The sequence below is a fragment of the Athene noctua genome, chromosome 3, assembly GCF_965140245.1.
Source record: "Athene noctua chromosome 3, bAthNoc1.hap1.1, whole genome shotgun sequence".
Lineage (NCBI taxonomy): Eukaryota > Metazoa > Chordata > Aves > Strigiformes > Strigidae > Athene > Athene noctua.
Window position 1 is genome coordinate 75,411,994 of NC_134039.1, and position 24,035 is coordinate 75,436,028.

Here is a 24,035-nt window from a genome sequence, read left to right on the forward strand (position 1 = left end):
ATGCTCTAAAATAAAACAATTCTCTGAATCATCCAGTGAATCTAGTTTATCGTTTGTTGGTTTTTCTTTTTTTTTTTTTTTCTTTTTAGTCCTTGAGGCAGAGGAAATTTCTTCCAGTGTGCTTTACAAAATGCTAACTGGGCCATTAATGATTAAAAAATAAATAATACTGTCTACAGACAGTTACCTTTTTTCTCATGAAGTCACTCCCTCTAACACTGTAAATCTGCCAGGTTACTTCTGATGGCAGTTTTGATAAATGAGCTCGATACAAATTTTAGAGGTTAGTTTGAGGTGAATGAATGAAAATGCTGTCATAAAATCTAAGACCTTTGGGTATACCTGTGGCAACCTGGAACTTGAGATCACTTACTGTTTGAAGTCCTTAAGGTTTAAAGGCACAATTCACATGAGCCTCAAATAAAGCAATAAAAGATGCTGCCTAGTATGACTTTTTTCCCACCCATTGTGATGTACACTTTAAAAATGTTTGTTTTTCATCTATTATTTAATAATCTAGTACAATCTTTACTACTGTTAGGGGAGAGGTTGTTAGACAAATAGGTTTTTGTTGTCTTTTTATCTTTCCGGTTTTTTTGAAAGCAAATGGAGTCTCTTCATGCCATTAACCAAAGTGACTTGTAAACAAAGAGGCAATTTAACAGCATCCCCACAGCATTACATTCCTACTTAACCCTGTGAAGACTGCAACGTGAAAACTCAAACGATCAAAGAGTTGTTCCTTTGCTAGGATTCTAGTAAATATTCTGGTATTTTTACAGATGTGTAATTGCACTTTATTGCAATTACATTATTCAAGAATATAATCCCAAAGGCAAGGAGCCTTTACAAGAGTCTTTCTATCCAGTCTGCAACTCTGATTGATTTCTCTGTTTTACATAACATTCATTTAGTGGAAGTGAATGATGAGCATTGTCAGAACTGCAGCATAAACCAGAGCATTTCCAGGAAATGAAGTAAGCTGTATCTTCAAAAGAATTTGTGGAGTGGAATAGCAGGGCTATTTGCATTCACTGAATTTGTTAAAAAATATACATTTATTTTCTATTAATTTGCCTGCTGCAGTATTTACCATTGTCACCATTTGGTGTATTAGCAACCTACCCATGATCCTGTCCCCCACCTCCCAAACATATCACAGGTTTATCTTACAACGAATAAAATAAAAATGCCACATAATGTATGCTCTCTGTCAGAGCATTCAATATGTGCAGAAAAATTAAATTTGGGAGTGAGGTAAGAAGGAAACAAGGGTTTGCGGTAGCCCTGAGGTCATCCTCATTCTTCTCTGCTTGTTTGGGCAAAGTTACTATAATTACTCTTTTTCTAGAATAAGCATATTTTTGCCCTTTTCAGCAAAGACACTTACGTTTTAATAGTCACTGCTCTTTTCAGCCATGTATATGCCAAAAAGCTACAGTTGGTCATACCAGGGTTCACAAAAAATCACATGCACAAACTTTATTCTTAAAATTTGTTTACAGTTTATGTGACAGTCATAAAATTTTACATGAAAAAAATGGACTTAAAGCAGAAGTGACACAAACAAATGTTATTTTTACCTACTAATAATCAGAATAATGTCCATCACTCCAAACTGTTTGAGGCAGTTCCTTAAATCAAACATAAATGCTACTGCTACCTCTGTAGTAATGTTCTGCTGATAAAGATGTTGGTTTTTACTTTTTCTTTTTCTTTTTTTTAATTTTTTTTATTTGTGGAACATGATGTTATATGAACTCACTCATTTCCTGTGTCCTTATTCTGGTAATGTGTATTAATGGCAGCACTAATTGAAGAAAGAACCCTCATATCCAGTTGTTCAATGAGTTGGCTAATTAGCAACAGTAGCAACAGGAAAAAGTTTCTATACAGAATTAATTCTAATTATTGTCCACTCCTTTATTTTATTATTTTTAAATATAGCATAGCCTCTCTCTACTGTTCACTGGTCAGTTTTTACCCTGCCAATCTTTCCTTAGATCGGCAAAAAGCTCAACTGTCTCCACCGCTGTCCATGTAAGGAAGAACCCAGCAATTGTACTCCTTTCTCATAAGCACGAGAACAGCAGAAAAACGTTGCTTTCGACAGAAGAAACAACAGCTTTAATTGCTGCCATCGAAGTGCTAAGCAGTCCAGTTACCTACCTTAAAAACCAGCATGCTTCAATGTAAATCAGTAATGCAGGATTTGCCACCAAGCTCTCAGGAGCCTTGACAGCCAGAACATTCCTGCTGTTTTAATGAGGAGTGCAGTGCTCCACTCCACCGTACAAACCATTTCCACACCCAGTTAAATATGATAGAGCTATTAGAAAGAGAAGAAATAAGACTCACTCAATAAAGTAGACTTCCCCCTTTTCTGTATAAGCCATTTCCCAGTTATCAGGCAGTGGGCCCAAGTCATCATTCTCTTCAGGTTTAGTTTGCTTTGTTACATCCATTTCTTCCTTTGCTTCTTCAGGCTGAGTATATCCTGGTGCAGGACAAGGTTGGGTGGAAGATACCTCACCTGAGACACCTGTACTCTTCTCTTCATGTTCACTTGATTCTGCAAGAGAAGAAAAATTACAGGTTTTGGATGTCTGAGTTAATGGTGGAGATTTTACCATGTGCAAGTCTCCAAGGAATGCTCTGTGAATTGTAAGTTTTGAAATAAAGAGAAAAATTCTGTTGGGTTTACACAAGGGTCCCTCTGATGATGTACTTTATCTGGAACACAATAAAAGAAAATAAAGCAATAAAACCAAACGGAAACAAGAAACTAATAAAGAGCTAAGAAACAAGCCAAAGAGTTCTGTCCCAGGAGTCCTTCCAGACCAACAGTTAGCACTGAGCAGAAGGCAGCTTCATATCCAGCAGCACTACTGTCTTGTGTCTGAACTTTTCAAACTACATGCATAGAGCAACTTCCCTGCTGTTTTACTACAGACAACACAACCTTTTCAATTAAAAAAGTATATACACTAATTGCTTTACCTATATCCATACATCAAAGAAATCAATGTGATGTCTATTAACCCATAGCAATATAGTAACTGTATAGAAAGTGGTTGTGACTTCATTACCGATATAATCTGCAGGAGGCTTAGTTTGCCACAGCCAATGCCAAATGCTTGCTGTACCCAATTGGTTGTGTCTCACTGTGACCAAAAACATATTCAGGAAGCAGTCTTTCCTTCCCATGCCTTTTTCAGTACTTTTATCTTTCACTTTTTATTTATTTTACTTTCCATAAAATCAGAAATTAAAAAAATGTGGTGTCCAACAGTATCTCTACTACTACCAGTTCCCACAGTCCAGTCCACATACTTTTAGCTAAGCAAGAGCAGCAGAACTTAGCAATACTTGTTAAAACATTGGCTGAACACAAAAACAAGACAAAACCACAAAGATACCTCAAAACAAATCAGCTAAATGCACCAGGTGTGCAGTTTTAGGAGTCTAAATGTGCCTCATCCACAGTGTGAACACTTACCTCCACACTTAAGAGTCTACATATTCCTCTGCATGAATGAGTACCACATAGTACATGGGAGTACAAGCAGGTCTTCCATGCTCACAACTATTAATGACAGTGGAGAAAACACAATCTTTTCTTGACTGCTCCCAGCTCAAACAGAGGATGGTTGAGAGAACTTGCCCTAGTAACGAAAGAGATTCCTTCATCCTTGGAGGATTACTAATCAATAAATTTAGTTGACTGTTCTCATATGTATGTGTCCGTAATCATGTGTCTTATCATATGCTCTATCTAGGAACTATTACTGAAAAAATGTGGCAGGAATCTGTTGCCTCAGTGGACAACAGGAGCTTTCATCATTGGATTCTTTTTTTCTGTTGCACTGAAATGAAGCCTTATCTCACTGAAAAAGTAGTCAGACTCCTAATTTTGGTCAAATGAAATGCAACTAAAATAAATTGGCAATTTTAATGTATTGACTGAATCTCTACTGACTATGATGGGATCCTAGTCAGATGGCTGAAATGACCCTACATGTTAAATTAGGTAAACCAAATTCAGTCTTGTTAGGCTAGTTGTTGTTTCTGGATAGTTAAAATAAGGGAAGTGATCATGGCTTTATGTTAGGTTACGTGAAAGTTAATGACATAAGCTAACAGATATAAATCATAGGGACACAGACAATGAATATCAGAGAAGAACTGAGAACAAACTGTGAATTTTACACCATTATTTGATCAAAATGATACATATTTCACAGAATCACAGAATCATCTAGGTTGGAAAGGACCCTGGAGATCATCTAGTCCAACCGTTCGCCCAGCACAGTTCCCACCTACAGCATATTCTTAAGCTCTAAATCGACCCTACTCTTGAACACCTCCAGGGATGGGGACTCCACCACCTCCCTGGGCAGCCCATTCCAACACCCAACAACCCCTTATAGAAAGAAATGCTTCCTAATATCCAGGCTAAACTTTCCCTGGTGCAACTTGAGGCCATTCCCTCTTGTCCTATCACTTGTTACTTGGTTAAAGAGACTCATCCCCAGCTCTCTGCACCCTCCTTTCAGGGAGCTGTAGAGGGCGATGAGGTCTCCCCTCAGCCTCCTCTTCTCCAGACTAAACACCCCCAGTTCTCTCAGCCGCTCCTCATAGGACATGTGTTCCAGACCCTTGACCAGCTTTGTAGCCCTTCTCTGGACACGCTCGAGCCATTCAATGGCCTTTTTGTAGTGAGGGGCCCAAAACTGAACACAGGAATCGAGGGGCGGCCTCACCAGTGCCATGTACAGGGGTGAGATCCCTTCCCTGTCCCTGCTGGCCACGCTATTGCTGACACAAGCCAGGATGCCATTGGCCTTCTTGGCCACCTGGGCACACTGCTGGATCCTGTTCAGCTGGCTGTCAATCACCCCCCCAGGCCCCTCTCTGACTGGCAGCTCTCCAGCCACTCCTCCCCAAGCCTGTAGCGCTGCTGGGGCTTGTTGTGGCCCAAGGGCAGCCCCCGGCATTTGCCCTTATTGAAACTCCTCCAGTTGGGCTCAGTCCATGGCTCCAGCCTGTCCAGGTCTCTCTGCAGAGCCTCCCTACCCTCGAGCAGATCAACACTCCCACCCAACTGGGTGTCATCTGCAAACTGACTGAGGGTGCACTCAATCCCCTCGTCTAGATCATCCATAAAGATGTTAAACAGGAGTGGCCCCAACACCGAGCCCTGGGGGACACCACTCGTGACCGGCCGCCAACTGGATTTAACTCCGTTCACCACAACTCTCTGGGCCCAGTTGTCCAGCCAGTTTTTTACCCAGCAAAGTGTGCGATTGTCCAAACCTCGAGCAGTCAGTTTCGCCAGGAGAATGCTGTGGAAAATGGTGTCAAAAGCCTTGATAAAGTCAAGGTAAATTACATCCACAGCCTTTCCCTCATCCAATAAGCAGGTCGCTCTGTCATAGAAGGAGATCAGGTTTGTCAGTCAGGACCTGCCTTTCATAAACCCATGCTGACTGGGCCTGAGCATCTGGTTGTCCCTCATGTGTTGCATGATGGTGTTTAGGATGAGCTGCTCAATGGTGTAATACAGACTAGACTGAGACTGTGATAGATTGTTCATAAATATACGTAAGGAATGAAGGAAGTATGCATGGTTTTATATAATCAAAAATGTATATTCACTTGCTTTGAGTAATATTATATGGGCTTTCTAAAGTCTGTGGATTATTATAAAAGAAGAAAGGAGAAAATATATTTTTAAAATAAATCAACAATGTAGTCTACAATAAAATTCAAGATGACAGTTTCTTAAATGAACTAACAGTGCATCCAGAACTATGCAGATACTTGTGTGAAACATATAGGAGGTGGAATACACCTTGAGTTAAATTATCTAATTTGTGAAGCTTAGGATAGCAAGAAAGAAGAGCAACAAAAAATTAACAACAATGATTTTAAAAACCCCACTCACAGAATAAATTAATTTTATATTATGGCAAGCAATGGTAAGGGAAAAGGAGTTCAAGAGAACTGGTGAAGATTAAGTTAAAAATACTAAGAATGCAAGCATGACTTGTTCTACCGAAAAAGAAAAATATTAAGTATAATCAGAGATCATTTTGATTAAGCCATGACTTGTCAATGGTCTACTACTTGAGATAGAATTGTACAGAAGGTGAAAACTAGATTAAACTGTTAAGGATGAACACAGAAGAACAACATGGGCATCTAACAGCAAAGCAAAGCAAAGCAGTCAGTCTAGAAAACAAGATACAGTCAGGGACATTAGAGGTGACAAGAAAACTTCCTGTGAGTGTGTTAATAAGAAGGTGACCAAAAGCAGACATACTCTTTCAACTATGTGGGCAGGAAGGAAAGCTAATAGTGTATGATGCATAAAAACCCAAGGCAGTTAGTGCTTTTTTTTGCCTCAGTCACTACTGCAAAAAGATTACCTGTGGTTAAATGACTAATATAAATAACGTCAGCAATAGGGCTAAAGAACGTAGATTAGAGCAGGCAGAGAATGGGTCAGGTAAAACTTAGATGAAGCCGCCATTCTCAACTGGCAGAGCCTGATGAAATGAAACCTAGGATACTAAGGGAATCAATGAAGCAGACTCATGGCTAATAATGGCTACACCTTTGAGACTTCATGGAGAAAGGAAACTTTGAAAGGACAGACAGAATCCTGGTTTCAGAAAAGTATCAATAATTGAGAGGTTTAGATAGTTATATGTTCTTAATTTCTGAACCTAAGTTCTCTTTTGCTCAATTAGGCCATTACATCTTTTTGTAAAAAAGGAGGAGGAAGACCTACAAAACTGTAACTCCACATCTTGCTATTTTTAATTCCTAGAAGGGTGTTGGGACCAGCAATCAAACCACCTACATGTAAGTTCTTCAAAGGTGATAAATAATTGTAAAGATTTTTCAGGAAGAAATTGTGCCAAACTAATCCTATTTCTTTTCATGACAGAGTAACAGGTACTGCTCCTTGGGCAGAAATGGTAGATAGAGATTTCATGATCTTAAAAAAAGACTTTTGACACCGACGCATACAGACTTTTAGAACAGTGTGAAAAAAAAGAGATCTGGTCTTGAACAGGGTGATGGTCTATAGCTTTACAGCCATATGCAGCTCCTGCTGCTAAATCTTAACTCATACTTGAACTACATGTTATTACAATCATGTTACGCTGTTTGGAAATGTGAATCTGTCAGTTGGAAGAAATTAATTATCAAGAGACACAAACACAAGTTTTGCTTAATCGCATCCCACGACAGAGTAGTACGGTCCCAGGGGAACTGAAGTCCCCTCCTCCTTATCTACCACTCCCTAATCCCCCTGCCACTGCTTCTCTTTGGCTTTCCAAAATATATGGCATCTACCTGGTGCAAAATGCCACAACCAGCTGTAAAAATCCAAGATGGGGAGGAAATGCCTAGGCAGAATTCCTAGTGAAAATGCAATAGAGGTAGTGGTGATTTTTGAAGGAGGTCTAACCCTTATCTTCAGCCAATGATACTATTGCAAAAGAAAAGCAAGCATCATAATAGGCAGGAAGAGTAAGCATATGAGATACAGGTCACAGAATCACAGAATCATCTGGGTTAGAAAAGACCTCGAAGATCATCGGGTCCAACCATTAACCTAACACTGACAGTTCACAACTACACCAGATCCCTCAGTGCTATGTCGACCCGACTCTTAAACACCTCCAGGGATGGGGACTCCACCACCTCCCTGGGCAGCCCATTCCAATGTCTAACAACCCCTTCTGGAAAGAAATACTTCCTGACATCTAGCCTAAACTTCCTCTGGCACAACTTGAGGCCATTCCCTCTTGTCCTGTTGCTTACTACTAGGCTAAAGAGACTCATCCCCAGCTCTCTGCACCCTCCTTTCAGGGAGCTGTAGAGGGCGATGAGGTCTCCCCTCAGCCTCCTCTTCTCCAGACTAAACACCCCCAGTTCCCTCAGCCGCTCCTCGTACGACCTGTGCTCCAGACCCTGCACCAGCTCCGTTGCCCTTCTCTGGACACGCTCGAGTCATTCAATGTCCTTTTTGTAGTGAGGTCCTCCCACCTTCAACTACAGTAAGGTTTAATCAGGAGCACTGTGCCCATTTTTGAGAATTTCATGTCAAGGAAGATGGGAAACAGTCCAGAGGACAGAAAAGAGAAAAAAATAAGCAAAAGAAAAAGATTGCAAGTACAGAAATATGGAAACCCAGATGTTTTTAGTTTTGAGGAGAAAAGACTGATGGATTGGAGAAGCATTTTCAAATATGTCAAAGTTTCCTGCAAAGCAGAGATGAAGATATAGCCTTCAGTTCCCCTGAGAACAGGACAATGTAATTGCTGATAAATTCTTTGCGGTTTTGCTCTTATCTCTGTAAAGCAAAAGTAAGTTCTCATCTGTCTCAAGCATCATTAACAGATCTGCGAGTTGTATTCTTGAGGGCACAAGCAGTATTGACCACATTTCTACTACAGGAAGGATGCTGTAGAGATTAAACTGAAGACAAGACATAAAGCCATATGGTACATACGAACTTAGTAAAACAAATAAAATTGGAGCAGAGGTGCATCACACACAATGGCTAATGATCAGTCAATTGGTCTGACAAGAGTGCAGATGTGGTGCCATTGCTGGGTCTTAGGATTTTACCATGGTGTCTGTAATATGTGTTCTTCTTAAAGATTTTATTTTCAACAGGTCTGAAGAGGTCAGACTCTTGATTTTCAAGAACTATATTAACAAATCCCAGTCATTGTGATGGAAAAATTGTGAAAATTAAGCTTTAAGGATTACAAGAAATATTCTGAGCTTGTCTAAACCAGAGATTGCTATCAAAATATAACAGGGAAGAAAGGAACACAGTGCTTATTTAAGAACCTAAAAATATAATTATTTTAAAGCCAATCTCATAAATTATTAATTACTGGATCATTATCTTTTAATAGCTTGCTTTGATAATGAAGAAGGCATCATGATAACTAAAACCCAATAAATTAAGGTAGAAGTGCCTAATGCTATTTAATAACATTAAATTTTACACAATGGACACCCTATTCACACTTATCTGGAATACAGCCCTACAGTGTCATCTTATCTTTTGTTATATGTATCTACCATTCACATACTCCAGGTAAGGTAGATATTAATCTATTAGCAGATACATTTCTGCTAATATATATTTATATATAATGTTTGATTTGATAAAAACCAGGATGCCTGGTTAAAAACTAGCAGTGTCTTAAATCTACAAATAAAGTTAGAAACACTACAGTAACACACTGTGAGCACAAATATTTATCTTCAGACAATATATGATATATAAAAAAAGTAATAAAATTGTACCATGAGTCTAGAAGTATTTTTGTCACTAAAAAAACAATCAACTGACTTTATGTCAAGCGAAATAACCTACTAGAGGTGCTGTCTCACTACAAAACAGATTACATGGTCCAGTTTTCAAAGGCAGTTTAGCACAGTATCTCAAGAGTGAGCACTGGGAAGTGACAGAATAGGTACCAGTAAAGCACCAGCAAGTTATTGCATATGTAGAATACAAAAAACTTTGAGAAGAAGATAATGTGTACGTTAAAAATATGTACTTATCATTAAATACTGTAAGTTTATCTCTGTAGTACTCCGACTCCAAATATGAGCAGTTAAAATATTGTTGGTTGATATATTCTCTATATAGCTCTCAGACAATATGGTGACCATTTTCAATGGGTAGTTATGTTGTGATAGTCTCAGAATCTGAGCCTTCATCAATGCTGTTGTTTGCACTTTAAGTTGTTTCTATTATTTACAATCTAACTCTTGAAATTTTCCAATCTAAACATGTAAGAGGACCTTGTCACTTTATTCCTTTATTTTAAGGTTGCAATTATTCATGCAGTAAACTTTAGAAAACTCACTCTTTTCTTCCAAATGAACCAACTCAGAGGACCTAAGCAATACCAGCAGAGAACAAATTAAAGGATATATTATTAAATAGTAATTTATGCAGTGGTTTTAGCAGTTCTTAAATAAAATATTGCAGCTTTTCATACCTTTATGGTATCTAAATGACTTACTTGTTAAATTCTGCACAGGACAGTCCATCCATTTTAAATAAATGTTGGATACAACAGTAGTTTAACTCATATTTGCAAAGCTATGTGTATCTATTTTCTTGGGAAAATATCACTCTGCAGCCTTGGAGCTGCTCCTTTCCCGCAAAACTGTAGCCATATTTGAGATTTGGTGCTTTGCATGGAGGCACTGTTCCCACTGACTACAAACACAATAAGAACGAGGAGCTGATGTGGGGGAAAGAAAACAGGAGACATAAAGACTGGGTGAGCATAGGGTATTCCGTAGGTCATGGATTGTGACCTAACTGTGATAAACTGAGTTTAGAGAACACACCTATAACAAAAATATCAATGGATACCAACTCATGTCATTTATAAAATCTCATGGCTCTTGGATGCTGTGTGTGTTATTTTCATGCCTCTGGCTGTCTTTGCTGTGTAATAATAAAAGAACAGGCTCAACCTGTTGCCTGGGACTGCTGCACCTTGTGCAGTGACTGATGGCATTGGGACTCTAGCCAACTCTGCTTCATTATCAACCTAAGCATGGAATGATCGTTTTGAAACTTTATGTCATATCTTATCCCTGCCAGAACTTTCACTCTCTAAGTGCAACTTACTATTGCTCAAGTAATGTCAGAATAAGGCACATGCATAGCATTCTTGCAATGTTAGAGTGGTTCTTCTAGAATTTTGATGATAAACAATCAGTCAGAAGTGTGAAGCAAATGCGACATGACCAACACAGTGTCAAATCATGATGCTGGTTGTGAAGGAGACTGACTTAATTCTCTGAAGACATGAAGAGCAACAGCAGTGAAAACTGAATGTCTGACAAGCAGGTTGCAATTTGACCAAGACTTTTTTTAACTCTTTTTTTCAAAGCATCAGTTTTGCAAAAATTGTTTATTTTGGTGCAGTCAGTGTCCATCGGGAAAAGCTTCTCAGGTGCAGGATGTCTCACCCAAACCAGTGACTGGCAGTCACCCAACCCAGAGCATCCAGAAGTCCAGCAGTGTGGGCAATTGCACTAGGTGTGAGAAACCCAATGCTAACTCTAGACTTGGCCATCTTGAGAGCTAATCTATACATTGTGTCTCTTGTATGCTGTTTGGCAAATAGTAGGATTCTTCATTTAAATTTAGCCACCTAGGCTCCTGTGTATCTGTAGGCTGAATTAAGCATTCTAGATTGTAGAGGTGATCCCCTAAAACAGTTATGCTCTCTTACTCTTTAGAATTGCCTTTGTCCTTATTTTAGATAGAGAGGAGAGACAAGTAGCTCTAACAGAAAACAAGGCATTTAGGTATATAATTTACTAAAGTTTGATAAGATAAATCCCATCTCCCAATTAATACTATTTTATCTTGAGAGAACTTGATCCAGGATAAAGGACTGAGAGTGCACTATTCTAAAATGGCCAAAAGCCCCAGCCTGAAGAAATAAGGATCCCTGTTGGGTTCTGGACTGAGGACAGGTGACAAAAATTAGAAAGAATAAACACATTGGGCAGCACAAATTAACAGAAGACAATTACACATTATGGTTGAAGATCTCCACTCTGTCCATATACAACTGTTTAACAGAAATCTGATAGCCTATGAAGAAAAGTATGTAGAAGTGGATTGATGAAAAATTGATTTCTACTAGTAAAGCTAAACAGATGAACAGATTATGTCAACAGACACTGAAAAGTGGTCTGAAAAATCGGACCAAAGCACAAAGATCTCTGCACTACAAATGTCACTTCTTGGTCCAATAAAGATGGGGTTATTTACTTCAGACTCATCTTAGATCTCTTACTATTTCAACATAGGAGTTCTTTGAGTTACCAGACTGATACCTTTGACCATTAATCTGTTGATTAACTATAAAAAAAAAGTACCAATGTTTCTGATGTCCCAGGAGTCCTATATTTAATAAAAGACTCCTGTTGGAAGTGAAGCGTTTGAAATAGGATAGACTTTCTAGAACTGGAAATGACCAATATCCCACCTTCATTGTTTCTTTATTAAAACTAGATTGCTCCCTGCAACAAGAGTTTTAAAAAAATTAAGAAATAACACATTCTGGTGTTCCTTATTGTTCAAAGACACAAACTACAAATGCACACGCATTTTAGAGGTAGCAAAGACTCTGTCAGCTCACAGAGAAAATGACTGCAGTAACAGGGTCCGTGGGAGCTACACTGCCCAACAAAGGCAACACAGCATGTATGTACAGAGCTGCTTTGCTACAATCCCCAAAGTCCTCAATCAGTGTAACTGAACAACAAAACCCTGCTTATGAAACCATGAGAGCCAACACAGACACTGCTTGTTCTGCTGGCCACACCTACAGGAATTACTTTGTGGGGGGCGAGGGGGGGGGGGGAGGGGGCTGTCTTACACTGATGCTCATGTATTTCAGTTTGTAACACAGCACATGCCAGTGCCTGTTTCTGGGGTGCTGCCTAGTCATCATTCACACAGAATTTGCCTGGGAGAAGCAAATTATGGGTGTACAATGCAAGGAGAAAAGCAGGTAAACACTGCCTCTTGATCCAGTTCGAGCTGAAACGTACTGCCCTGGAAATTGCTCCTCAGCAATGGTCCATTATGTGGCACATTTCAAATAACCGCAAAGAATGACCTTTCTAATGATTTCTACAATACACATCAGAGACCAAATCCTGCCTTTGCCTCTTTCACTGTGGAAGTATCCTGGCAACAGAGCCAGTGCTGATGTTTTATGTAAGGATTTCTGGGCTTCATCCTTTCCTGCTTAGCTGTGTAGGAAAGGCACTAAGCTACAGAGCACTGCTGACAGATGCAATGTTGTGCAGAAGGGATGAGCAAGGCTCATACAGTATGTGATGGCAATGGTCAGGGACTGATGCTACAGTCCTCTGGCAAGCCAAGAGGGGAGAATGTGACCCACTCTCAACTCACTGCTCCCTGCCACCCCCCCCAGAACAGAATGGGTTCTGCACAGGGGTTTGATTTGCCCTTACATGTAACACTAAACACTACAGAAAAGCATGTGGCAAATACATCCTTGATGGGAAGATATTCAGTTTGATATACTTTCTAACACAGTAGGAGAAAAAAAGTATATATAGAATCTGCAGTATTAATATCTTTTTTTATAGTGCTTAGAAGATTGGGTAATGTTTTTTTGTTTCACATTAACCAATACATTTAGAGAACTTGCAATATTCCATCTTATTTTCTCATCTATATGATTGTCACTACAGACTTCTACTTCAATAATTTGTTTCAGAATTTCTAAATTCACCAAAAAGGCTTTGGAGAGTTATTTCTCAGAGCGATAAAAAAGTCTGAATTCTTTAACCTCCTGCTTGAACAACAACAACAACAAAATTCCTTAAATGGTATTTCAGAATAAAAATGATTAAGTACTGTAAAATGATGACTTGCTGAAATACTGAAGGGGAAACTGATTACCTGCTTGGAAAAAGACTGGGGTGCTCCCTCTCAGGATACCAGTCAGTATCTTGAGCCCCTTTTTTCTGAAGAACTATGATCCAAGGGTAAAACAACAGCTGCCTTTTAGGACTAGACATCTGAAACCTTTATCAGCTTTATGCAGGCTCTGAAACATTGCGGAAAAAGATCCTTCCTGATAGCATTGCCAGCTAAGTTTCATCGTCCCTGCCACAAATTCGTTAATGTGGTGACAACTTCAGTCTTCCACAACATTGCTAAGATTGAGTAACAATTTACAAAATTTCACTTCATAATGCAGAGAGTATCATCGTTTGAAAACAAGGAGGCCTGAAACAGAGACTAAATTCATTTGACCAAATTACAGTTGTCTAGACTCCCTCTATAGTCAGTGGAGAGAAATAGGCACTTATGATTGATTTCCTAACCCAGAAATCTAAAACTGGTCCCATGAACAGTATTCAGAAAGTAGGTATTTTTCTCTTTGGTCTATAAAAAGGGTTAAAAGGCACTTGTTCAGAGACAGGTATCTTTAGGGTAGGTAAGTGAGATGACTCCCCAAAATGGAGGTTAAGTAATTTGTTTTAGGCTTCAGAGAAATCCTGTTATTCAGGATTCCTGGCTTTCAGTCTTTCAAGAACATCTTTACCTGAACATGCATATTCTCACTGCAGAAGGAGGTAACTGAGGACTCTGAATAACAGAAATGCATTGCAAAGAAACAAGGAAGAACAGACCTGGTGTTACTGTCACATCATTTCCATTGACCACAGGTCTTTCTTCTTCTTCTTCCTCTGGTGGTTCAATACCTGTCTTTTCCATATTGCTCACAGACTTATTCCTTTTACGTTTGCCTTCAGCCCCGGGAGTGGCACCTGGGAGGATCTGGTCTGTTACATTTAACAGCAATGGAGCTGGTTCTGCTGGTGGCTTTGGAGTGCCGTAATAGTTGTCTGGAAAGAAAAGAAACACAGAAAGTTGCAGAAATACATATGCTGCTGCTTCTTCTTTTGTTTTAGATTTATGGAATCATGTGAAGTAGGATCTGATTCATGTGCTAATATAAAGATTAGTTCAAATTGTTTTCACCTTTCATGAAATGGTGATTAATTTTCTTGGCTGTAGCACTAGTGATCAAATCATGCTGACAAGTATATACCATATTAACACTTCCTGAAACTTTAACAGGATAAGTTAACATTCCTCTCATCCAAATACCTGACAAATACGCACCACACCAGAGCTGTTTTTTTAATTTCAAACTGTTAGTTAGGACAAGTTAGCTGTGTAACATTTATGCCACAATACAAGAATTTCTGAAGGGTCAAAAAGACCATAGAATTATTGGCTATTTGCTATGTTATGTAATTTTCATGCCCCACATTCTCCCACCCGTTTAGGAAGTCAATAATTGTTCAACGATTCAGAGTTTTGTAGTTTTTTGTAGCACTAGTTTTTTGTAGCACTAGTGATCAAATCATGCTGACAAGTATATACCATATTAACACTTCCTGAAACTTTAACAGGATAAGTTAACATTCCTCTCATCCAAATACCTGACAAATACGCACCACACCAGAGCTGTTTTTTTAATTTCAAACTGTTAGTTAGGACAAGTTAGCTGTGTAACATTTATGCCACAATACAAGAATTTCTGAAGGGTCAAAAAGACCATAGAATTATTGGCTATTTGCTATGTTATGTAATTTTCATGCCCCACATTCTCCCACCCGTTTAGGAAGTCAATAATTGTTCAACGATTCAGAGTTTTGTAGTTTTCAGTAATGCACTATCCCATTTTTCACATTGGTCAAATTTCTGCTATTCATGAGCTCCAGATTTGTAATAGTTAATGCTGATACATTTTCAAAGAAAGCTGAAACCTTATGCTTTAGGTTTTAAAATTATCTCAAAGCACTAAGGAATTCTGAGAAGATTTAAGGTGGCTGACAGATTACTCTTTATTTGTCTCTCATGAAATTTCTGGCAACTTCCTCTGAATCATCTACTTTCTGTCAAAGGGATTATTAGATTAGATGGCCCATGGTCTGATCTTATCTATCAATATGTGTATGTTTGCGTTTCTAGAACATCTGCTTTCAAAACTGGTTTCTTACTGATACATTAAATTTGTCTTCAAAAATATGGTTTAAAATGAAATATTAAAATAATTGAATGATATTAACAAAATAGCAAGTCCTCTCTAGAAGCAAATATAAAGAGTAATATATAACATAAAGATAAAAATATGCTATTTATGCAGAGTTATCTTTTTTTCATCTGCAAGTTGCATTGAAGGGCATTGAACACATTGCCTTACAAGTAGATTTTCAGCAGTTAGTATGGGAAATTAAAAATACTGTCCAGGTCTGAGAAACTTTTCCAAAGAAAAAACCCCCTGTGTAACGATATTAAGTTGCTGAAGATATTTGTAGACATGCAACCATTTTTTAATTCTTATCCCATAATTAGGTCTTCTGTGTGATCAAATAATACTAGCAACTGGTCAAAATTATTTAATCCACATATGAGTGTTACATAGAGAAAGAAATATGTTATATCTGCAGTCAACCATCTTAAGATGCATTTTGCAGGCAGAGTAAAAATGATTTCTGGTACTAGTATTGCTGTGTGTTTCCAATGAATTACAATGTTCAGCCACAAAACCACCTCAATACAGGTAAGTAATTGAGCAGTCTTGCAACTACTGAATAGTCTATGAATTCTTTGCAGTGGTTTAGCAAAATGATATTCATAACAGATGTTTCTGTAATTGTAATGCACTAGAAAAATTTACTGTGTTAAGTGGACCACATACTCTGGGCTTAGGGATGGCACAGAAAAAAATTGACTCACTGAAGATTTTCTTCTGATTTTGAGATGGCAGCAGGTTTAACAGAGAGCCCCAATGCTAGTAGGGCAATGAGTCGTGCCTTTGGATGGCTGGCTCTGATCTGCCCTCCCACAGTGTGCAGGAGGTCTCTCTGACTCCCAGATTTAAAGCAGGGAAGCAGGATTTGTAGTCTAAGGGGCAAAAGGAAATCTACACTGATCCACTCACAAAACTGTACCTCCAAAATATGTCAAAATCAGATCTGGTCACCGTCAAACTTCTAAGCTTTGACAGTGCAAGGTATTTTGAGAGTACCTGAAAAACGGCAGTCTTGAAAGTGGCACTCAGTTGGAAATCTACTTTTATATTTCCTTAAGAGCACGTTACCTTTGTCAGCAAGATTGCATGACTGAAATATTACATATTTTGGTAAAAGGATTCCTCAATTAAAAAAATTCCTCCCTGACCTAAGCCATTTTACCAGTCTGAAAGTTAATCAGTGACCACAGATGCCATAAACTTCACAAAACTTGTGAAGTATGCACCAATTTCCACTGATTTCATAAATATCAGCACAATCTCAGGGTCCTAGGACCAGTGTGATACAAACTGTGAAACTAAAAGTGCAGTACCTTGGCTTTTTTTCCTTTGTTCTTAGTTTTGCCATTGTCATACAAAATTAAGTGCAGTGGTAATTAACAGTAATGCTAATATCCTGATTAGAAGATGTGCTTTAAATGAAGGACATGTTCATTCTATTTTTGGATATTAAACACTTTTTAACTTCCACTGACTGAATGCATTAGTTAGTGAGAGACAGACACAAAAGTCATTACAAAAAAATTTTTGATGAATATGACATATGTAAAAATATAATAAACAAAAATGCATATTTAAGAACCAAGGAGGATTCCACTCTTCCAGTCTCAAACTGAAAATACAGTATAATTTCCAACTTCTGTCCTCTAACATAACATATTATATGCTTTATAATCCAGTAATCTTTGATTTAAAAGTGAGTTTTGCATTATTATTTGCTATCCGTGTATCTATCTAATCAGTGTATCATAAAAATGATGAAAAGATCCGTATATAGGATTTTAATGAAGGAGCATTAAAGAATTAAAATCAATGTAAACTGTATCTCCTATCCAGAAGGTTCTCAGTGTCTTGAAATTCCTTGCCTAAGCCTTAGAAATTAGCATTAGATCTAATGGGAGACTCATAAAGCCTCAGCAGTTGTCATATCTAAGCATAATGCAAAGACTAAATGTTTAAACACCATAACTTTTGTCGCAATGATGTTTGGAAAATATCTGAGAACATCTCTTTCATCTTGCCTGAGCAAAGGACAGGGCTGGTTCAAGATGTTATTGCTGAAACACTAATCATAAGGCACTGAAGTTGAACTTCCTGTAAGTACAAAAAGCACACCAAATAAATAATTTCTATTGTTTCATTTTAAAAAAGGAATTAATAATAAAAAAAATCTTGCTAAAAGAAAGCATAAATCCCATGCTTACTGACAGTCAAAATATGCAGTAGTTAGGACCTTTAAAAAAAGGAATGGAGCACAAATCAGAAAACACCTTTATAACAGTATACAAAACCACACTGTAACCTCCCTTTTTATACTGACTGCTGTTCTGGTTCTTGCCTCTCAAAAATTACATGGGGGATCTAAAGAAAGGCAATTAAAGCTTGGAACTGCTTAAAGTGATTTGGAGTTTTTAACTTGGAAAGGGGACAACTGAAGGGGGATATGGCAGATATGTATAAAATCAGAAGAACCCTGGGAAAGTGCCTAGAAAATAAATGAATGGATGCTTGGCTTCTCACCACATGAGAACAAGAGGATGCCCAATGAAATTAGCGGGTTTAAAACAAGCAAAAGAAGTGGGGTTTTTTCACACAGCATAAGAGAATAGTGGCATTCACTGTCAGATGCTGCCAGTATCATAAATACAGTCAAAAAGAAATTATACAAAGACCAAAAAACCTATAAAAGTTTATTAAATGTAAAAGTACAAATTGTGAATCAAGAGTTCCATACAATACAGATCAGTGGAGTGCAGAATGTATCTCTGCATGCCTTCCCTGTTCTTACATTTTTTGCATTAACATCTACCAAGGGGCAGTAGTAGAGACAGAGCATGAGGCTACAGTTTCCCTTGGACATTGTGCAGCGGCTCTCTTACTCAGGTGCCTCCTAGTTGTATTTAAAAAATGTGTGCATACTCCTCTGCCACCCCAGAACAAAGTCAAGAGGTCAGTTTAAGCCAGCAGAATTTAAGCTAAGACCTGACTAAAAGCCTTCACGCACACAGGCAGTGCAGAACACGTATTTGATTGTGGAGAAGATACCACTGTTTAATCCATCTTGCTGCTGTGCCTGATTGTCTCAGTACTTCCAACCTGTTTCTGAGTACAACTGAACACTGAAGATGGTCTAACCCAACTTGTTTGACTCTGCTGCCAGAATGGCTTGGAAGCCACAGCACAGTTAGAATTACCGAGTATTCCTTGGCACCCCTGAATGTATGAAAAGGTCTACCTAATTGTGCAAAGAGGGAATCAGATGAAATTACTGGGGAGGTTAGTCCTGATGACAGAGATCACATCAGGAAGTCAGAAAGTCAGTAGAAGCACAAAAAGGAGAAAATGAAGAGGACAACGCAGCTATTTTTTTTCTTAACCTGAGCTCACCTATGTCAGGAAGCAATAAGACTTTATCGATGAAGTGTTTGATGATGAAGCAATAGATCTAACTTGCTTCCTGAGAAAAGGTAAGCCCTTATGGAAGCAAAAAAGGACAAAGCATTTGGGTCATAGTAAAGAAGCAGAAGAATCATCACACTGAAATGATAACAAGACTCAGTTCTACTGACAGTCACTATACGATGTGCTTGACACCCAGTGATCCAATTACTGGACAGTTATAAATGCCTTTCCCACAATGTGCTCCATTTTGCTCTACATTGCAGGGACTGACTTACATTCACTTTCATCTGCCTGGCCTTGCTGAGCACCTTCACCATCAGTCCCCCCATCCTGCCTGCCCTTCTTCAAAGAAAGTGCCCAAAAAGCAGCATAGAGCTGACATCTCCATGTTCCATCCTTCCGCACGGGGAAGGGAGAGAAAGGGCTTTTTGCCAGGTCTGCATCCCTGGCTGTGCAAGAGGACCTATTTATCCCCTTAGCTCCCGGCACTGGCCAACCTGAACCATCAGACTGTGCAGAAGGGGGCTATCACTGGGAGAGTCCTTGGCTCCTGAAGCGCCACTGGTATCATCTAAGAAATGAAAAAGTCTAGTATAAAAATGTAAGTATTATGAAAAGTTAAAAGTGGTGCTGAGAAATTAGGAAATTATAGTAAGAATGAACAATCAGACAGAAAATGAGAGGTGTGCCAGAGCCAAAAGCTTTTAATATAAATACTTCCAACTATGGCATGACTCAGATTCTGAGCCCACAATGAGATACACGTTCTTTTTCACACTTATTTTTAGAGTGGGATGAAACAATATGCTGGTACAAATACACCCTTGCTTCTGCTTATTCAGCACCCTTATTTAGATTGCTGTCTGTACTGTTTATAAAACTTTGAATTGCTGAAGTATCATTCAAAATTGTGTGAGTCAGCCACAACTCTAGGAAATGAAAGACAAACCTTATTTTTCAGTTATTAGAAGAATAACTGCAAATGTTATAATGAATGTTAAATCTCGACATATTGCTTTTGTGGTCACTCACTAGTGATAATAAATTAAGGGGAAAGCACTCTGAAGTCTAATTGTTGTCTGGATATAATAGTTACATTCAGTATTTTAGCAGTTCACAAACAAATACATATAGAAAAATAACAGATTGCAATGGTATACAGAGTTTTCGGTGGGAACAAATTAGCTTAATTTTTAATTAAAATAATAATGTGAATAAATGTGAAGTTTTTATTATCTGATTCAAAGATTTTACTATTTGATCCAAAGGTGATAGCTGCATTTGTTTATGACTGGAGGCCTATCACATGCATCAAGAAGCGTCTGTTTATAATCTATGTCTGTTTATAATCAATGTCCAGATGGAGATCAGTGATGAGTGGTGTCCCTCAGGGATCCATACTTGGACCAGTACTGTTTAATATCTTCATCAATGTCATAGACAGTGGGATCGAGTGCACCCTCAGCAAGTCTGCAGATGACACCAAGCTGAGTGGTGTGGTTGACAAGTCTGAGGGAAGAGATGCCATCTAGAGAGATCTGGACAAGCTCGAGTGGTGGGCCCACGTGAACCTCATGAGGTTCAACAAGGCCAAGTGCAAGGTCCTGCACCTGGGTCGGGGCAACCCCCAGTATCAATACAGGCTGGGGAGGAAGGGATTGAGAGCAGCCCTGCAGGGAAGGACATGGGGGCACTGGTGGATAAAAAGCTGGACAGGAGCCAGCAATGTGCACTCACAGCCCAGAAAGCCAACCATATCCTGAGCTGCATCAAGAGAAGTGTGGTCAGCAGGTCGAGGGGGGTGATTCTCCCCCTCTACTCTGCTGTTGTGAGATCCCACCTGGAGTGCTGTGTCCAGCTCTGGGGCCTCAGCACAGGGACGACATAGACCTGTTGGAGCAGATCCAGAGGAGGGCCACAGAAATGGTCAGAGGGATGGAACACTCTTCCAGTGAGGACAGGCTAAGAGAGTTCAGTTTGTTCAGCCTGGAGAAGTCTCCAGGAAGACCTTATTGCAGCATTTCGATACCTAAAGGGGGCTCATAAGAAAGATGGGGCAAACGTTTTAGCAGGGCCTGTTGTGATAGGACAAGGGGTAATGGCAGATTTAGACTAGATACAGGGAAGAAATTTTTTACAATGAGGGGGGTAAAACACTGGAACAGGTTGCCCAGAGAGGTGGTAGATGCCCCATCCCTGGAAACATTCAAGGTCAGGTTGGATGGGGCTTTGAGCAACCTGATCTAGTTGAAGAAATGCCTGCTCATTGCAGGGGGGGTTGGACTAGATGACCTTTAAGGTCCCTTCCAACAAAACTATTTTATGATTCTGTTCTATAATGCAGGTGTTTGAACATCAGCTAAATGGTAGTAAAAGTAACAATTTTGGAAGCAACAATGAAAAGAGATCTAAAACCAAAATCTCCATCTGTAGTGGCCCACAGCCTGCAAGCCCTGGCATGTCAGGCTCAAGTCTGCTGCAGCTGGGAGTCCATGCATTGAACATTCTTCGGATGCAAATTTAAGTGTAGGTTTCTGGCAACCTCCAGAAGAGAGCAGGAAAGAAAGTCTTTGGTTTTGGTGTTGCTCTGGACAGGCCCCACACAGTGGCAGCATAACCAGAAGTGTAAGATCATACGTGATTGTTGTCTTTCAAACTTTGCATTAAATTTTCACAGCCAAAATAGCCCAGGTGAATGGTTCTCAGACATCCTCTCTGAAGGATATGGTATTGTGTGCAATGGATTTTGAAGACAGGAAGAATGCCTAAAGTTCTCCATGGACCTCCTGAACTCTGTGTAGACCTCCAGGAGCCAATCAAGTGGTGTCACCATGCTCTCACTTCACTTTGCTGTCAGATCCACACATCACTTTACCATGGAAGTATATCCAATCACCTGGCGTCTTCTTGCAAAATTATTTTATTCTAACATTGCTGGTCACCTGTACATGTCATTCTTTTTTATGTCATGAAATATGTTCTGCAGTACAAACACACAAGTACAGAATATTTTAAAACTGAAAAAGCTCCCTCTCCAAATCCTTACAACCATCTTATAAAATTCTCAAAGAGGAAAAAATTAGTGATGTATTTTAACAAAAATCAAGACAATTACCACCTCCTTAAGGAAGCTTAGCAAACTTCACCCACTCACCCTGAGTGAGTAATTTATTTTGACGGGTGACTGTAGCATAATTAGGGCTTTTTTAATCATTGCTGTGAGATTGGGTGAGTAGATTGTTCTTGGGTTCATACATTTTCATGATGGTTTTGCAATACTGCTTAATGGATCAAAGTTGCAAAACTCAGTGTGGTGCCAAAGTAAGTGCAATTAAAAAATGAAGCCTTCTAAAGCCTTTAGATTTTAGATTTACATTGGTATTATTTTTATGCATGGTCTTGTGTGACTGAGATGGCAAAGAGGCCAGGAGAGGTTGCAGGTAAGATCTCTCAGGATTTAGGGGAAAAAAAATTATTAAATATAGATTTGTGATGATGTTTTTCAACAAGAGCTCTTCTATAGTGTTCTCTCAAATATTTACAAGCAGAGTTATACTTTTACTAAGATATTTACTGCTCCTTTCAGTTTCTCTACTTTCAGTCAGAAACTGAAGATCCCAGAGAAGTCTTTGCCCTTTTTCTAACTAAGCCTTTGAATCCAGATTGCTTAGTTCTCTGAGCCTTGCTGTTACATTAACGTCTGAATTAAAAATACAAATTAAAATTTATTTACTTTGGGAGTGCTGTCAGAATGAGTTACACATGATATACAGAACTAATTCCATACTTGTTGGATATAGATATCCTCAGGGCTACTTATTATAAAGTCTGTTTTTCACCCTTGCTATTTTCTAACTGTACCAGGCTTTAGCTATGGCAAAAGTTAGTCAAAAGTAGTATTTTCCAGAGATCTCAGGGTTCTGCTAGGACAGGGGGGTCACAGGTATTGTCTGTGCATTCCCAACAAACACTTGAGGATTTTCTGGAAGGGGCTGTCCAGCTGTTTCCCAGAGGCAGGGAGATTTTTGATGCCTTGTGTTGCTGCGACTCTTCCCCAGGCAGAATTCTCATTTGGGTTGGTCTCTGCAGCTTCTGCTAACAGACGTTGGGCTGATATGCTAACTTCTGTGTCAACTAATGACATTTTAATAGCTGGCTTCAGGTTTGTCTATTCATCTACATTAAAATTAAATCATTAATTATAGCTGTGAATTTTTGCCCAAGAGTGTTCTGGCCCCCAGTGAATGCAATAGCAGAAGAAATTTCTGAATTCACAAATACAGGAATAGAGACAGACAGGCTGTCAAACCTTCCAACATGACAGACCTGGTTTTCTTTTACTTTCAGACTACAACTACCCCTAATAAGAATCTCTCTTTTCAGGACAGACTGGGGAAGACTGTAAAAGTAAGGTTATATGAGTTTGTTTCAATTATTTAACTGGTGTTTTTCAATATAAATATCAGTAGCAAATCAGGTTTTTATAACCTTACAGTATTGATAAGAGTATATAAGATCTGCATAGGGGATGACTAAAAAATTTCTCATTTTCAGAAAATTTGAAGACCCCAAAATTAGGGCATACAAAGTTAATTTTAATTTAAAAAACATATTTTCCTGAGAAATGTCACTTCATGCTTTAGTGTATTTCAGAGAGTTCAGACTCCTGAGTTTTCTTCATCTGTTTCCATAGTTCCATTTTACATAGCTGCTTTTTCTTTTAACTAAAGTATCCTTTTTTTTTTTTTTTTTTTTTTTTAATACTAGGGTGGTTTTATGCTATAAATATTCTGCATTCATTAGATTTTTTTAATTAATCTTTTAGCTATTTGCAGTAGCCCATCTACAAATTTAGGCACATTTGCAGGACTAATCCCTAAAAATTCTGTGTAAGAGTGCAAGTAGAAAGAGGAATTTCAGAAAGAATCAGATACTGACTGAACTCTTTTCACCATCCCTTTAATT

The 24,035-nt window shown here is 38.7% G+C and overlaps 1 protein-coding gene across 12 annotated transcripts in view; it reads right to left on the bottom strand.

Annotated features, from left to right (window-relative positions):
• Positions 1-24,035, bottom strand: part of MAGI2 (membrane associated guanylate kinase, WW and PDZ domain containing 2) — a 789,209-nt gene that overhangs the window by 261,459 nt on the left and 503,715 nt on the right. For all 12 annotated transcript variants that reach the window (XM_074903407.1, XM_074903401.1, XM_074903395.1 and 9 more), the window contains 2 exons: positions 14,254-14,469; positions 2,359-2,572 (listed from right to left, as the gene is read on the bottom strand). In XM_074903407.1, coding sequence (XP_074759508.1) covers positions 2,359-2,572; positions 14,254-14,469 — 430 coding nt within the window. The remainder of the gene's footprint in view (positions 1-2,358; positions 2,573-14,253; positions 14,470-24,035) is intronic.